General features: G+C 40.9%; 1 protein-coding gene across 2 annotated transcripts in view; it reads right to left on the bottom strand.

Annotated features, from left to right (window-relative positions):
* Nucleotides 1-17947, bottom strand: part of VIT (vitrin) — a 123558-nt gene that overhangs the window by 83861 nt on the left and 21750 nt on the right. For both annotated transcript variants that reach the window (XM_061432069.1, XM_061432071.1), the window contains exons 2-3: nt 12176-12245; nt 1836-1901 (exon numbers count right to left, since the gene is read on the bottom strand). In XM_061432069.1, coding sequence (XP_061288053.1) covers nt 1836-1901; nt 12176-12227 — 118 coding nt within the window. In that variant the 5' untranslated portion in view covers nt 12228-12245. The remainder of the gene's footprint in view (nt 1-1835; nt 1902-12175; nt 12246-17947) is intronic.

Below are 17947 nucleotides of genomic sequence, written 5' to 3'. Positions count from 1 at the left end.
TAATTAGAGAAAAAACTTCATGCATATATTGACTCAAAAATGCTGTCTCACTAGGGAGATTTTGTGAATAAGGTTAGAATTTAGCATATCAGAAATTCAATCCATTTGAGATCTCTCTAAGAGGTTTCCCCTTGGGTCGTTTAGCACAGACTTCCATAGTCACTGAAAACTGTTGTCATGGTAATCATGGAATCTTTCATGATTTTTGTATATGAGTCAATGAAGATACTGGAAACAATCCAAAGGAATTCATACTTGGGTGTGCATTTGTTTCCATATTAACCCAATCACTGTTTTGAACACACATCTGCCCCTGGGCCAATTCTCTTGGCTCTCAGCCTTGACAGGAATAAATAAACAACTAATTCCTTTTTAGTATTTCAGGCTAGGAGGCTGTGGATGGCTGCCCTTTTGGTCTCATTTCAACAGGAAGTCATGCACAAACGGCTTAAAGGAACAGAAAAAAAAAAATGCTGCATGAAACATCTCTTCTTCTATTTCAGAATTTTAATGTTGCTGATTTCAAGGCACCTAAATCTAATGCCTAAACAGAAGTTTCTGTTGTAGAGAGCACAGAACACTGAATGTACCTCAAGTCTTTCTTTTATGGGCCTTCTTAAATATACCTTAATCCAAGCCTCCATCGAGTCTACAAATTCACATCCAGGTAGTTCAGTGTGCTCAGAATATTTGAGTGTGAGATTTCCCATTTCTGTCCCATTCTGCTAGTCCCCCCACCCCCACATCTATTTTCTCTCCTTTCCTAATAATAGAACACCTTGCATTTAGGGGGCATGTAGATTCTTGAAATCAAGACCTTTCTATTCTCCCTGAATGCTGGTCAATAGTATTTAAGTCGAAGTGGTGTATTTGACTTCCTGGACTTATCTTTAAAGGGAGTAAATATGTCACCTTCTTCATCCCTTCCTACTGACTGGAATGTGGACATGCTGGATGGAGCTGAGGTAGCTATTTTGGACAATGAGTTGAGAGCCATGTTGGGAAAAGCAGAACGGCAAAATAGAAGGAGTGTGGGTCCCCGAAGATTGTGAAACTTCCATAAAAGCCTAGACTATGTTTATAGGAGAGAGAAAGGAACTTCAGTTGTATTTACTCTATGGTTATTTTGGATTTTCTGTTGTCTAATCTTAACTAGAAGCCAAAAATGAAATTAATTATTTCTCGTATCACTGATGGGGTGTGAATTTTTTTGTGAGATTATCCACTGATCCCAGGGCATGCTGGAAGGTGGGCAGCTTTGCTGGATTTTTGCATTAGCCAGACTGAATTTTCTGGTGTGGGGAATTGAGACAGCATTTCCATGGCAGAAAAATGCCTACTTCACATTAGTCATAGAGACACAGTGTTGTCTGGCTTTGTATATACATTTTGAATTTTTCTAATATAGTGAAACATATCTACCCTAAAATAAGAACTTGTATTTCAAATGCTTTTTGGAATAAAATACAACAAATAATGGACTTCTCTGATGGCTCAGTGGGTAAAGATTTCACCTGCTAATGCAGAAGACACAGGAGACATCGGTTCAATCCCTGGATCAGGAAGAACCTCTGGAGAAGGAAATGACAACCCACTCCAGTATTCTTGCCCGAAAAATCCAATGGACAGAGGAGCCTGGTGGGCTACAGTCAAAAGGGTACTAAGAATCATAATTAGTCTGAGTGCAAAGTAATTGGGATAAGAAAATAAAACTCAACCCCAAAACAAACAAACAAAAAAACCCTAAACTTTCCAAATTAACTGAGACAAGTGTGACAGTCTTCCACATGGAAGACACAAGTCTTGTACTAGTGAGGAATTGCAGCTTTACTTACTGAATTTGGGCCTTTTCATTTTCTTCGTCATTTCTTGATTAGATTGTATTCCGGTCACCAGCAAAACTACATGAAGAAAATGCAAAAAACCTGATCAGTATTATTTCACTAGATACTTCCTCTCTTTTGACCTTTTTACTTGCTTCAATCACATGTTGAAGTATTCTCATTAGTAAAACTAATTTCCCCTTATTTTATGGTTGAGGAAATAAGATGTATCATTTGTGCTTTTCTCAGCCTCTGCTGAAAGGGCCTTTCAAAAATGTCTCTTGGCTATCTGTCCTTTGTTTTGCTGTCTCTAAATTTCACCACACCAACTCCACCATCTTTACTTTTCAAAGACAGGAACACAGGTCTAGAGAAGCCCACTGCTCTGCTGGGACCCAGGAATGCGTGACAGAGGCGAGATGGGCGCCCAGGCCCTTCCTGTGCTCTTTCTTCTGTTCCACGCTGTTTCCTTTAAGCCTTGTGTTTTTAAAATAACATAGACCGTTTTTTCCTTATTACCGAAATAATAGATATTGCTGGTAGAAGAGTATAAAAAACGCACAAAAACAGTACTACAGAAAATATAGAGGAAAGCAAAAGTGTAACGTTTTCAGGCTTTTCTGTGTGTGTGTATTCATGTGGGTGCTTTTAAACAGACTTTTGATGATGCTTATACTGTTTACAAGGTGTCATAAACGTATTGGTTTGGCTAAAGAGTTCATTGGCATTCTTGATACCATCTTATGGAAAAATCCACACGAACTTTTTGGCCAACCCAATATTTCTACTTAAAGACATGTAGAGACCTTTTTTTTCCCCGGTCATTCAATGGTCCTCCCATAATAATCTTAACTGCCTGCAAAATATTGCAGTGCATGGATGTATCATAATTGAGCCAACTCCTTATTTAATATAAATAGCTTCCTCTTTGCATGGATTTCTTATTATTTCCTTAAAATAACATTCCAAACACAATTTCTTGTCTGAAAGATATGCCCACTTAAATTTTTGACATGTATTGTGAAAATTTCTCAGAGCAATTTTTTATTAATAATCTCTGAAAATTCTCATTCCTCTGTACCTACACTAATTGTACTAGTAAACAGAAAAGCACATTTTTCCTTTCAAAAGGCTGCTCAGTCTCTATTCTTTTTCCTTCCTCTCCAGGAATTCTTCTACCTTACCTACCCAAAGATGGTACTGCTGTAACTTACTTCCATTTTAGCCACTCTTTTGAGAAACCCATTTTCTGGATGCAGTTGGGATTCTGGAGGTGAACATGAGGCAGTAGAATAATTAAAACAGGCATTTTACTTCCTACTTTCTGTGCCTTTTAAAATTTTTATTTAACAGAGCATAGATGCTTGATTGAGGCATAAATCAGGACTTAGGAATTCTTTAATTGGCAACTGTCTTTGAAGAAAAAAGTGGCAATGTCACCAAGTGTTGATTAAGAAAAATTTTTATATATCTTATGATTCTCTAGCTGGGCTGTGCCAGTAATGTACCTCCTGAATTATCCCCAGTTCTGACTGCTTAGCACTCGTTGAGGCCTGGACAGTTGACATACCATGTCCTCCAAGAACAGAACCATAAAAGAGAACTGAGTGAAAACCAAAAATCTAGCCAAGCAGAATGAAGGCAAACATTTTTTAGGTGTTATTTACTTCTGGGGTTTGGGTGGGTGTGAGTGTCCTGGAGGTCTGATTTTTATAGTAGTCTCTGTGTCATTTAACTCTATCCAAAGACCGCATCTTCATTTTATACACAAAAATAAATAGCTAGAATTCTAGAATTTAAAAAAAAAAGGATAATAAAGATATAGAAAAAATGATGCAAGTTAAGTAGAAAGAGCTAAATAGTAATAAGTTTGGTTATCAGTTCTTGGTGGAAAACCAAGTTCTGTCCTTCTGGGGCTGTGTGCCTGTGGCGAGTGGTTTATAAGTCTCAGTATCATTAGGACTATAAATATTTCAGTAAGACCACCCCATCACTCGCTTTTGCTCACCCAAGACCCTCCAGGCTTAAAACATGCAGAGCTGGGTTCACTTTTACAGCAGTGGTTAATAAAGTCATTATTTGCAGTGGCAGACAGAGGCCCTCCCCTCAGCTTAGATGCTTGTTAATTAAAGCTGCCCAGAAACCACTCCTCAAGGGGAGGGCTGGTCAGTAAGGCCGCAAAAGTGCTTGTGCCCTGAAGCAAATCTTCATTCCTCATCATTAGGGCCCTTCGTGGTACCTTGGAATTGCAATGGAATGCTATTGCCTTAGAATTGGGGTGAGAGGAAAATCTGTTTTGTATTCCTGTTTGTAGGAAGAGACAGAGCACAGAGATGGATGACTGATGCTCACTTCAAAGTCAAAGCAGAACACAGGTCTGAAAGTACTTGCATGGGAGTAGTTAGTTATCTGGCCACTGAAGCCATTAGAATCTAGAGGCTTTGAGGAGATCAAGTCTAGAGTCTGAAGTTCCAGGGCAATCATGATTTACCAACTCTGCAACAATACTTCTCAGTTTTAAAGAATTCAGTGTTCCAATTTTGACTAACATGAAAAGTTCTCACCTTTCACTAGTCATGCTTGACATTTCAAAACAAAGTAAATATTAAAATTATTTTTTCAAATAAAAAATTTCCTCTACTTCTCTTTTTCTCTAATGTGGCCATCAGGATGGTTAAAATGGCTGAGGTACAATTGCTTAAAACTTCAACAGTTTAAATACATTACCATCCAGATAATTTATAGAGAAAATACAAATGAGTTAGCTTGAAACAATGTTAAATATCATTAATGATTAAAAAAATGCAAGCTAAAGCAAAATGACATTATTCTTTCCTCTATTGTGTACTGAATATTGAACTCAGGATTATAGTTATTCCTGGCATGAATTTGGGATTAAGGCAGTCCAGTACATGGTTAGTAAATTCTGAGCAGGTAGAGTCATTCTGGAAAGCCATGGGCAATACATTTCAGTAGCCTTAAAAAGCGTTTCTATTCTTTGTCCTAGAAAATATATACTTAGTAATATATCCCAAGTTATTATCAGAAATATCTAACTAGGATCCAACTAGTCCATCCTAAAGGAAATCAATCCTGAATATTCATTGGAAGGACTGATGTTGAAGCTGAAACTCCAATACTTTGGCCACCTAATGCGAAGAGCTGACTCATTGGAAAAGACCCTGATGCTAGGAAAGATTAAAGGCGGGAGGAGAAAGGGACGACAGAGGGACAGAGGGACAGGGACAGGATGACATGGTTGGATGGCATCACCGACTCGATGAACATGAGTTTGAATGAACTCTGGGAGTTGGTGATGAACAGGGAGGCCTGGAGTGCTGCAGTCCATGGGGTGGCACAGAGTCGGACACAACTGAGCAACTTGAACTGAACTGAATCAAAAATATAGACAAAGATTTAGATTTATGTAAAAGTATTCATTACAGCATTATTTCTTTTCCTTTCTATCTTTTTTTTTTCTCAACTGCACAGCACTGCATGCAGGATCTTAGTTCTCCTACCAGGGATAGAACCTGCGCCTCCTACAGTGGAAACACTGAGTCTGGACCACCAAGGAGGTACCAGAGCATTATTTCTAATAGCAATCTGGAAGTAATGAAAGGTTGAACATGTCCCAACAATAGGGGAATCCTAAGCTTTTATTAGGGCTTCACAGGTGGTTCAATGGTAAAGATTCCGCCTGCCACGTAGGAGAAGCGGTTTGATCTCTGAGTTGGGAAGTTTCCCTGGAGATGGAAATAGCAACCTGCTTCAGTATTCTTGCCTGGGAAATCCCATGGGCAGAGGAGCCTGGTGGGCTCCATGGACTCCATACAGTTGATGGGCTAGAATGAGGCATTCTTATAAAAGTTCTAGACACATATTAAGCATTCAGTAAGTATTTACTAATTTGATCACTGGCTAGATGTTCTGGCACTTCATGTCTTTCCTTGAATGTAAATGGATTCTCATTATAATTTATTACCAACAGGAAAAGTGGAACACAAGGGACTATTAACCATACAGTCCATGGGGTCACAAAGAGTCTGACATGACTTAGCGACCACAACAACAAACAAAGCATTGATTACGAATGATGCGCAGCAGAAGATTAAACGACCTGGAAAGCTCTAATCGTAATCTTGACTCTGACAAAATTAAAACATATACAGAGAGAAATACCTGGAACAAAAAATCCCAAAATTTTAATAATGGCGGAATTATAATTCCTATTTTGTATTTTCTGTGTTTTTCCCATTTCAAAGTATATTTCTTGTAAATACATACACACACACACATATATATTCTATATTTTTTATAGAATGTTTCTTTTCTTGTTAGAAAAAGACAATTGTTCTTTAATTTGTTCATATTGATACCATATTGATGTAACAATGAAAAACGCTTTCTAAAATCATTGGCATGGTTAATAGTCCCTTGTGTTCCACTTTTCCTGTTGGTAATAAATTATAATGAGAATCCATTTACATTCAAGAAAAGACATGAAGTGCCAGAACATCTAGCCAGTGATCAAATTAGTAAATACTTACTGAATGCAAAATATGTGTCTAGAACTTTTATAAGAATGCCTCATTCTAGCCCATCAACTTCCTGTTCGATCCCTTAGTGCCACTCAGGATACTAACTCAGGTGGTGTTAACAAGGACTCTTTCCTTGACCAACTTTAGTCAGGCTCCTCTAAGCCCTCTTCTCAACAAGGCTTTGACCTTGGGCTTGTGCGTCTGTCCTTGTAGGGCCGCCACCATGTGGTTTTAGCAAGAATCTTGTTTAGAGAGAATCTTGCGCTCTTGATATCTGATCATTCTGGTCTGCCTTTAGCAAGAATACTGTCTAGTCAGTTTTGCAAGAATCTCCCTATTCCCTTGCTATCCTCTCAGTCTTTTCCATTCCCTGACCTCTGCAACCTGCGCCTTGGCTATAAATCCCCATTTTTTCTTGTTGTGTTCGGAGTTGAGCCCAGTATAACACTGGCCTCTCCTTTCCCCTCTCGCAGTGGTTTCTGATTAGCATCTGTTTTTACTGCTTTAAATACTGTCCAGCTCTGGTGCTCTTTAACAGTGTTCACAGTACCTTCCTAAAAGCTGATTCATAATGCAGGTCATTTTAAATCAGCTCCAATTACCCCTATGCTTCGATTTGGAGTTGCATATTCAATGAAACACCTACCATCAAATACATCAGAGTTCCATGGCAGAAACAGGACAACTTATTCTCTATAATCACATAAATCAATAAATTATACTTCAGATCACTGAATATTGAAGCTGGGAGGAGCTTTGGAGGTCATCTTTTTATTTTATAGAAAAGAAGCCAAAGTCAAGGTTGATATCTTGGCTAAATCTGCTGTTTTTGAGGGGGTGGGGACAGAAGTTGGAGCCAGAATGCATGTTTCTGGTGCAGCCTTAGGCTTTTTAGGCTCCTTTCTCCCCATAAGTGCAGCTGTTGATTTATGTGCTGCTCCAATGACAGTGGGCAGCATAAAACTCTGCTACGTCATAAATTTACACATATTTAGAGCGACCAGGCTAGCTCTTATATGTATTGATTAAACACTTAATTGACATTAATTTAGAGGGCTTTGGGGGGATCACTGGCTGGTTCTGTGTGATATGGTGATTTATGATAAATATACATTTTGGCCTTTTGGCCAAGTTCCTGGCTAACAGCTCCCTAAACCCCTGGAATATCCTCAGTGATAAGAGCATCTTTTGTTATAATATTTGATTTCTTGTCCTCAGTTCCTGAAATCAGAGTCATAAAGGTGAAATGGATGTCTTGTTACTCGTAACAAGCCCCTTTCAGTTACAACTGTTTATGTTAATGAGCTGGCTTTTGAAAATCCCTGAAGATGACAGAGCTGGTTGCCAGGGGAACCAACCCAGAATAGAGGGTTGGAATTTATTCCCATCTCCTGATTTCCCAGGAGGAAAGAGGGGCTGGAGGTTGAATCAATCACCAATGGCCAGTGAGTTAATCAATCATGTCTGTGTAATGAAGCCTCCATGAAAACCCCAGAAGAGGGTTTCAAAGGGCTTCCATGTTGACAAACCAGAGCTCTCCCGTGTGCCCCTGTGCTGGGCCCAAATTCCATGGGGACAGAAGCTCCTTTGTTCATTACCTTGCCCTATGTGTCTCTTTTATCTGGCTGTTGATATGTATCCTTTAATATCCTTTGTAATAAATTGGTAATCTAGTGAATAAACGTTTCCTGAGGTCTGTGAGCTGCTCCAGAAAATTAATCAAATCCAAGGAGAGGGTCACGGGAACCTCTGATTTGTGGCCAATCTGTCAGAAGAGCAAATGACAACCCAACTTGCAGTTGGCATCTGGAATGTGTGTGTGTGTGAGACTGAGCCTTTACCTGTGGAATCTGATGCTATCTCCAGGTAGATGGTGTCAGAATTGAAGTGAGTTGTAGGACACCCAGCTGGTGTTGAGGAATCACTCAGTGTGGGGGAAAAAACTCACACAGAGGAATTGTGGTGTGCAGAATCAGACTCAGACTCTGAAACCCGAAATATCCAACATCCCTGAGAGAATACTTCATTTGGCAATGTTTTTTGAGTGGCTGTAAGATGTGCTGAGGACTTAAAATGCAACAATGAGCAAGACACAGCTCCTGCGCTTGTGATGCACAGTGTCGGGGTAGCAGACTCCTGAGATGAATACAATATTACAAGGTTATAATCAATACAGGGCTCCAGGGAAACTCACAGGAAGATGATCTGATCAGTTAGAGGGCAGAGGAAGCTTCCTGGAGGACTGTTGGGATGTGTGGGGGTGAGAGGAAAAATATTCTAGGAAACGGAACCACATAGTCAAAGTCCGGGAAGTAAATGACTCGACTTTCAGGGGATTGAGAGGATCAGCACTTTCCACGTCCCTGGAAGCCAGGATTGGGCTCTGTGATTAAGAGGAGAGCAGGAAAGGATGGAAAGAGCCATATCAGAGAGGCCTCATCAGCAAGCAAAGTGCTTTAAGAGGCCTGGGCTCTTAAAGGAAAACATTGAGTGTTAAATCAGGAGAGTCGAATCAGATACGGGCTTTAGGGAGATTAATCGGGGTGTGTTGTGGAGAATGAGTTGGATAAGGATGTGGGTCAGGGAGGCTGTCACAGTGCTGAAGAGGGTTATGGGGAACTTGAGAGAAATAGTCCTGGGATAGTGACAAACAGATGCATAAAGAGATGTCAGGGAGGGGGACATATATGGACATAGAGAAAGAACTTTGTAATAGGAATCTCCTTTTTCTACTTTGATTTCTTACTTTTGGGATGAGCCAAAAGTAAGGGAAATGGATTTTGCAGGTTGAGAGGGGCAGGTCAAAGAAGGACAGTCAAGTTCTTCTCGGTTCCACAATGTGGGGGACATGGCAAACGGGAACTGGACTCAGGGTTTCTGTGTTTTGTTCTGTTTGTTTTACTGTGGCTAAGTCCTTCCTATTCCTGACCTCCTGCCCCACCTCTATCCCACCGTGTCCACCTCTACTAACCTATAGGTTAGTAGACAGAGACAGCCTCTCAGAAGGGCAAAGTGGGAACGAAGGACCCTGTGCTCTTAACATGAATATTCCTTGCTAAGTTAGTGGTGGAGTCAGAACAAGATTCCCCTAGCCTCCTAGCCCAGCTTCCTACCAGCATGCCAGGAATCTCCTTGCCTTTTCAGCTGTGTCACCTCTTTCTCCTCCAGCCCTCAGTTCTGCTGTGTAGACTCCCTCTGCACAGACCTTGTGCATTCTGAGTATATTATGGGTTGAATTGTGTCCCTTCCCTCCTTCCTAAAGTCATAGGACTTCCTGTTGGACTTCATGTTGAAGTCCTAGCCCCCACAACCTCAGAAGATGACCTTCATTGTAAATAGAGTGGTTGCAGATGTAATTAGCTGAGTAAGGATAAAGTCATGTGTGAGCTCAGTCATGTCTGACTCTTTGTGACCCCATGGACTATATATAGCCTGCCAGTCTCCTCTGTCCATGGAATTTTCCAGGGAGGAAAATGGAGTGGGTTGCTATTTTCTTCTCCAGGGGATCTTCCTAACCCAGGGATTGAACCCTTGACATGAGCATTGGCAGGTGGATTCTTTACCACTGAGTCACAGGGAAGCCCAAAGGTGAGGTCATCAGTTCAGTTCAGTCGCTCAGTTGTGTCCAACTCTTTGTGACCCCATGAATTGCAGCACGCCAGGCCTCCCTGTCCATCACCAACTCCCGGAGTTCACTCAAACTCACGTCCATCGAGTCAGTGATGCCATCCAGCCATCTCATCCTCTGTCGTCCCCTTCTTCTCCTGCCCCCAATCCCTCCCAGCATCAGAGTCTTTTCCAATGAGTCAACTCTTCACATGAGGTGGCCAAAGTATTGGAGTTTCAGCTTTAGCATCAGTCCTTCATACTGGGCTCCTAATCCAATAGACTGGGGTTATAAAAGGGGAAATTTGAATATAGACACAGACACATACAGAGGGAGAATGCCATGTGAAAATGACGGCATAGATTGGGGTGAGGCCAAGGAATGCCAAAGATTGCCAGCAAACTACGAGCAGCTAGAAGAGAGGCATAGAACATATTTCCTTCTAAAGGAATTGGCCCTGCTGACACCTTGATTTTGGACTTTTAGCCTCTGCAATTGTGAAAGAATAAAATTTCGTTGTTCTAAGCCCACCTAGTTTGTGGTATTTTGTTATGGCAGCTCTAGCAAACTAATTGGAGAAGTCAATGGCACCCCACTCCAGCACTCTTGCCTGGAAAATCCCATGGACAGAGGAGCTGGGTAGACTGCAGTCCATGGGGTCACTAAGAGTTGGACACGACTGAGCGACTTCACTTTCACTTTTCTCTTTCATGCATTGGAGAAGGAAATGGCAACCCACTCCAGTGTTCTTGTCTGGAGAATCCCAGGGACAGGGGAGCCTGGTGGGCTGCTGTCTATGGGGTCGCACAGAGTCGGACACGACTGAAGCGACTTAGCAGCAGCAGCAAACTGTCTAAAAGGCCTTTGTACCCTTCCCTGGTAATAGCTTCACAGTGACCTATAAGATCACTCTGCCTGACATAGAGTGGCCACAGCCCTATAGGGTCAGGATTAATAGACGATTACCCTTGGGCTTAGTGCCAAAGCCATCATCACTTTTCTTTCTTTCAGCAGGTTTACCTGCTGCTCCTTAAGGGCCTACCCCAAATTGTGTTCTCTGGTGATAAGCTTAAAGGATTTCTCTAAAAGTATGAGTTGCCAATGGTACACCTAGATAGCAAGTTGAAAAGCAGAGACATTACTTTTTTGACAAAGGTCTGTATAGTCAAAGCTATGGTTTTTCCAGTAGTCATATATGGATGTGAGAGTTGGACCATAAAGAAGGCTGAGCACTGAAGAATTGATGCTTTTGAACTGTGGTGTTGGAAAAGACTCTTGAGAGTCCCTTGGACAGCAAGGAGATCAAACCAGTCAATCCTAAAGGAGATCAGTCCTGAATATTCACTGGAAGGACTAATGCTGAAGCTGAAGCTCCAATGTTTGGCCAGCTGATGCAAAGAGCCGACTCACTGAAAAAGACCGTGTGTGTGTGTGTGTGTGTGTAAGTTGCTCAGTCATGTCCAACTCTTTGCGACACCATGGACTATAGAGTTCATGGAATTCTCCAGGCCAGAATACTGGAGTGGTTAGCCTTACCCTTCTCCAGGAGATCTTCCCAACCCAGGGATCGAACCCAGGTCTCCCACATTGCAGGCAGTTTCTTTACCAGCTGAGCCATAAGGAAAAAGACCCTGATAATGGGAAAAACTGAAGCAAGAGAAGGGGATGACAGAGGATATGATGATTGGATGGCATCACCGACTCAATGGACATGAGTTTGAGCACATTCTGGGAGACGGTGAAGGACAGGGAACCTTGGCATGCTGCAGTCCATGGGTTCACAAAAAGTCAGACTCAGCAACTAAACAAGGTCACGTCAGAGATAAGAATTATTATTTTTTTTTTAGAAATTAAGAAATAAGTTTCCTAAATTCAGAATCTGTCAATATGCTTTATGTGAAATATTTGCCAGTTGCTGAATAATATACACACACAAATATGTGTTTATGTATGTATGCTTAGTATGTAATATATAGACATATATCTGCAATATATACTTGCTTTATGTAAAAAAATATATAGACATACATCCTGAATGTGATCTACATTTAACATTCTGTTAAACATCTCTCCAAAATGTTTATCCTAAAAAGATACACTGAACTGTTTATATGCTCTGTCTTGGATTAAACCTCTTGGCAAGATTCTTTGGACGTTAGGAGAATGTTAAAAGTGTATCCAGATACACATATAAAAGTACTTACCAAGGAACATTTCAATAACAGATGCCTTCATAGTGAGGACAACAATCCCCATAAATATCAAAATGGCACCCTAGAGAGGAAGAAACAATAACATCATCATGTTTCAGCCAAGAGTTCTGAACTGCGTGCACAGAGTGTAGGGAGGAGCGGCCTCATTTTGCATTGCCCTCTAGAGTCTTAAGATTTCAAGCTGTGGCTCTCTGTAAACAACACGTGGAGATGGAGGAGGTCAGCTGTAGTGGTACCCAGAGAGGCTTTTCTCAGAAAACCCATTCTAGCTGCCAGCCTCCCCTTCTTCAGAAATGTGGTCTTAGACTAAAGAGGAAATAATTCCGCAATTTCCTGAATATGTTCAACCAGTCTTCAAATTAGGACAAAAGTCACACTTATGGTATTTACAGAACATTTTTTTATTACAAACTGTTCTAGATTACAAAAGCGATTCATTCACTGTTTACTCAATAAACATTTACCAAACTCCTATTATACGCCTAGGGATGAGTTTATAAAAATGGAATTAAAAAATAGTTCTGCTCTTAAAAGACACAGTTTGATAGAAGTGAAAAAACATACGTGGACAGAAATGACCCTAATATTAGAGAGTGTGCAGGCAGAAAGTGAAGAGGAACTAAAAGGCCTCTTGATGAAAGTGAAAGAAAAGAGTGAAAAAGTTGGCTTAAAGCTCAACATTCAGAAAATGAAGATCATGGCATCTGGTCCCATCACTTCATGGCAAATTGATGGGGAAACAGTGGAAACAGTGTCAGACTTTATTTTGGGGGGCTCCAAAATCACTGCAGATGGTGATTGCAGCCATGAAATTAAAAGACGCTTACTCCTTGGAAGGAAAGTTATGTCCAACCTCGATAGCATATTCAAAAGCAAAGACATTACTCTGCCAACAAAGTAATCCAGTCAAGGCTGTGGCTTTTCCAGTGGTCATGTATGGATGTGAGAGTTGGACTGTGAAGAAGGCTGAGTGCCGAAGAATTGATGCTTTTGAACTGTGCTGTTGGAGAAGACTCTTGAGAGTCCCTTGGACTGCAAGGAGATCCCACCAGTCCATTTTAAAGGAGATCAGTCCTGGGTGTTCTTTGGAAGGAATGATGTTAAAGCTGAAACTCCAGTACTTTGGCCACCTCATGTGAAGAGTTGACTCATTGGAAAAGACTCTGATGCTGGGAGGGATTGGGGGCAGGAGGAGAAGGGGACAACAGAGGATGAGATGGCTGGATGGCATCACTGACTCGATGGACGTGAGTTTGAGTGAACTCCCGGAGTTGGTGATGGACAGGGAGGCCTGGCGTACTGCAATTCATGAGGTTGCAAAGAGTCGGACAGGACTGAGCGACTGAACTGAACTGAATTGAGGCCTCAAAAGGGAGAATAAGGGGAGTTTATGGACCAGTGGTTCTCAAACTTAGCCACATATTAATATCGTCTGGGAGTTTTGAAAGGCCCTGATGTCCGGGCTTCATCTCAGACTAATTGAATCAAAATCTCTTGAGAGTGGGGTCTATCTAGGCATCAGGCTTTTTCAAAACTCCACAGGTAATTCCAATGTACAGCCAAGTTTGAGTGATTTAGAACAAGGCTTCCTAAAACTTAATGTACATATCTGGGGATCTTGTTAAAATTCAGATTCTAATCCAGAGAGTTGCCAAGAAGTCCCTAAGAATTTTAGAGAAAAGAGAGATTATGTCAGCTGTGGGAATAAGAGAAAGTCTTGTGAAGGTGGCAGCAATTGGGTGAACTCCAAGAGGTGAAAATAGGAGACGAAGTGGCTCCAAGTTGAGGTGAACAGCATTTAAAGATGCTCAGAGGTTGGAAAGCACAGTGGATACAAAGATGCTATTGGTCTGTAGGGGTTCCAACTTCTCTTAAGGCTATGAGGAAACCTTAGGTTTATTCATACCACCATTAATTGAATGAATACTGTGCACACTATATTGTCTAGAATCTGCACAGTAAGCAAAGTAGCAGATTTTATGATCCCTGTTAAACAAATGAGGAAACTAAGGCTTAGAAAGGTAAATTAGAGGTTACACACATGGTAACCAGGCCGTGAGTAGGATTAGAATGGAGGTGGCAGTAGGTGGGAAGGATCTACCCTGGGCTTAGGCCATATGGAAGAATATGGTCTGTAGAGAATTTAAAGACTTAAAGTTGGTCTGCTCTTTATTATCCTTATAAACTAGCAATTCTAAACAATGTCAGTGATAAAGCTCTCCTCCTCTCTGGGGCAGATGGCCCCCACTATATTCACTCCCCACCCCCTCACCCACCGCCTGCCACTGCTGAGTGGCTTTTAGGTTTTAGCTGGCATTCATAACTCTACCCCCTGCTATGTCCACTGGTGTGCTAGGAAACCTGCTGTCTGGAAAAGAAGCTCTGATTTAAAGCATTTGTCAATTTCTGTGGCATAAATCCTCCCACCGTGGGTGATTTTGAAGTCACCAAAGTGATGTCACTGCCTGGAGATTTGGAAAGAGAGAAACACAATCTGGTACTAGCTAAGTCTAGAGCAAGCATATAATTAATATGTAGATACACTTCTGTGCAGAGTTTATTAACAAAAAGCAATTATTAGATTATAGCTAGGGTAGTAATACAAACACTTGATACTATCAACTTAAAACTGATAGTTGAAAGGCTTTATTACAAACAAATTAGGCAGCAAGAGTAACCTCAAGCAGAACTGTCCCTTTGCTAATTTCCAGCAACAGCTGTAATGTGTTAAATTTCTCAATTAAGGTAGTTGACCACTAGCTAAGTAAAAGGAAATGTTTTTTTCCTTCAAAATAGAAATAATCATACACTGTATATGATTGGCAATTTGATACTTAATTAGCTGGGTCATATTTTGGAAATACTGTGATAACAAGTCAAATTTTTTTTTTTTGTCTTTTACTAGTTTGAGAAACAGCAGATCAGCTCACATGTTTCCTGTTGGGATAAATGCAGTATATTAATCTGCTTCCTGACCCACCTAATTAGCTTCACCAATTGGCTGTTGTCATCTGGCACTGGACTTTAAAAATTTTTTTTATTTATTTTTTCATTGAAGGATAATTGCTTTACAATATTGTGTTGGTTACTGCCATACATCCACATGAATCGGCTAAGATATACATATGTCCCCTTCCCCTCCCACTTGAATCTCCCTCCCACCTCCCACCCCATGCCGCTCCTCCAGGTTGTCACAGAGCACACTGGTCTGAGCGCCCTGAGTCATGCAGCAAATCCCCACTGTATCTATTTGACAAATGCTCATTTCTATGTTTCCACGCCGCCCTCTCCATCCGTCCCACCCTCTCCCTCCCACAGTGTGCTCACAGGTCTGTTTTCTGTCTGCCTCTCCACTGCCGCTCTGCAAATGGGTTCGTCAGTACCCTAGATTCCATATATATGTATTAATATACTATATTTGCTTTTCTCTTTTTCACTTCACTTTGTATAATAGGCTCTAGGTTCATTCACCTCATTAGAACTGATTCAAGTGTATTCCTTTTTATAGCTGAGTAACATTCCTTGTGTATATGTATCACAACTTTGTCCAGTCATCGGTCAGTGTACCTCTAGGTTCCTTTGTCTGTGAGTCATTCTAGATTTCTCTTTCTCTTGTCCTGCGCATCTTTTCCATCAACCAAGACTGTTGGCTCTACATTCATAATTTGTCCAGACTCTAACCGCTTCATCCTATATTTACCATTGCCATCTGGTCCAGGCCATGCCCCCTTTCACCTGGATTAAAGCAATTAGCCTCCTAACTAGGGTGTTTCCTTCTTCCTCTGCAAACTGAAGTCCACACAGCCGCCACGGTGATCCTCTTCAAAGCAAATCAGGTCACGGCATTCCTCAGATCAAAACTTCTGTGGTTCTCTATCTTAGAAGAAAAGCGAAAATCCAGGCAAATGGCTCAGGACCCCATGAGATTTGGCTGCCTTTGTCCCTCTGACCTCTCTTCCCTCCATTCTCCTTCTCACTTACTAAGCTTTGGGCACATCTCTCCCTTCAGGGTCTCTGCACTTACTGTTAACTCTATCTGGATGCCTTTCCCCCAGATCAGAACAGGGTTTACTCCCTTATTTCTTTCAGGTCTTTGCTAAATGTTATCTTCTCCTGAGATTTTCCCTAATCACTCACCTTAAAATTGCAATCCCTCTCCCACCCACCATCAAGTGGTACACCCTACCAAGCGGTGCCAGTGGTAAAGAATTCACCAGCCAATGCAAGAGACATGAGTTTAGTCTGTGAGTTGGAAAGATCCCCTGGAGAAGGAAATGGCAACCCACTCCAGTATCCTTGGCTGGAAAACTCCCATGGACAGAGGAGCCTGGCAGGCCATAGTCCATGGGGTCCCAAGAGTTGGACATGACTGAGTACCACCAAGCATCATCCTTTCCCTATTATCTTTTTTTTTTTTTTTCAGTCACTTACCACCTCTGACATACTCTGTACTTTGCTTATTGTATTTGTTTATTGTTTGTGTTCCCCACTGGAATGCAAGCTCCATGAAGGCAGGAATTTTTATTTGATCTTTTATGGGCTCGATAAATATATTGAATCCATGAGTGAATAGTTAGGGCTCTTTCTTTTCCCAAGGAAATAAAGAAAGGAAACAAAACGAAGACAATCTGTGACTACTCTAAAAGCTACTGAATTGTATACTTCAGAGGTGTATTTTATGACATGTGGATTATATTTCAGTAAGCATTGTTAATAGTCAACAAACTTAAAGGGAAGATGGGATTGCAGAGAAAGGGGCCTGCAGATCTGTCCTACAACTTAAGAAGACACAATAGACCTGACCTTCACACAAAGAGGTGGATGGATAAAAAACAACAGGATTCCAGGAAACATACTAACCCCCGAGGAAATATCCCGCAAGTGCTGACTCATCAGTAATGCACCGCAACCAGAATCATCTGGTCCCTTAGAATCAGAATGTGCTGAGGTTTCTTTCTTACCACTGCATTTTCTCTCTTTCCTTGGTTCATTTACTTACACATTTCAAGTATAAATATGCCTTTTGAAACATGTGAAAAAAATGCAAACCCTTTCTTAGCCTTTACAGAAACGAGATAAGGATGACCACCAGTATTGTTGAACAGTTTCTGCAGGCAGTTCAGTGTGACGGAGCTGTGGGGTACACAGTGATGTTGGAACCTTACTATCTCATGTGCTCACCAGGTTTCTAACAAAAACAGAACAATAGAGGTTTCCAAAAGAATGAGTTACTGATTCATAGATTTATAAATTGTGAGATGTAGTATAGAGTTCTGAATATGAAGTTCCGGTAAGGTAAAGGAAGGCTGATTGTGAGATAAAGGTATGCATAAATAGAGTAGCCAGCCAATTTAATTAACTCTCTTGCTGCCTAGAATTAGAAAACAGCTGATTATTGGTAATAAATAATAATGCCACCTTATTTTGTATGGTTCTTCAGTGTTTTTCCTCCATTTTTAAAAAAGTATGGTAAAATACAAAAACATGAAATTTATCTTAACCATATTTAAGTGTACCCTTCAGCAATATGAAATACACCCATAAAATGCTATCATCACCATTATCCATCTTAAGAATTCTTTTTGTCTGTAAAATTGAAACTCCAGATCCATTAAACAGTAACTCCCCATTCTCCTGGAAATTACCATTTTCGTTTCTGGCTCTATGATTTTGACTATTCTAAGTACCTCATATATAGTATTTTCTTCTTGTGACTAGCCTATTTCAAATAGCATAATGTTCTTAAGGGTCACGCATATTGTA

This window comes from Bos javanicus, chromosome 11 (genome assembly GCF_032452875.1).
Source record: "Bos javanicus breed banteng chromosome 11, ARS-OSU_banteng_1.0, whole genome shotgun sequence".
Taxonomy (NCBI): Eukaryota; Metazoa; Chordata; class Mammalia; order Artiodactyla; family Bovidae; genus Bos; species Bos javanicus.
The sequence above is the reverse complement of the archived record's forward strand: the minus strand, read 5'-3'. Positions and strand labels throughout refer to the sequence as shown.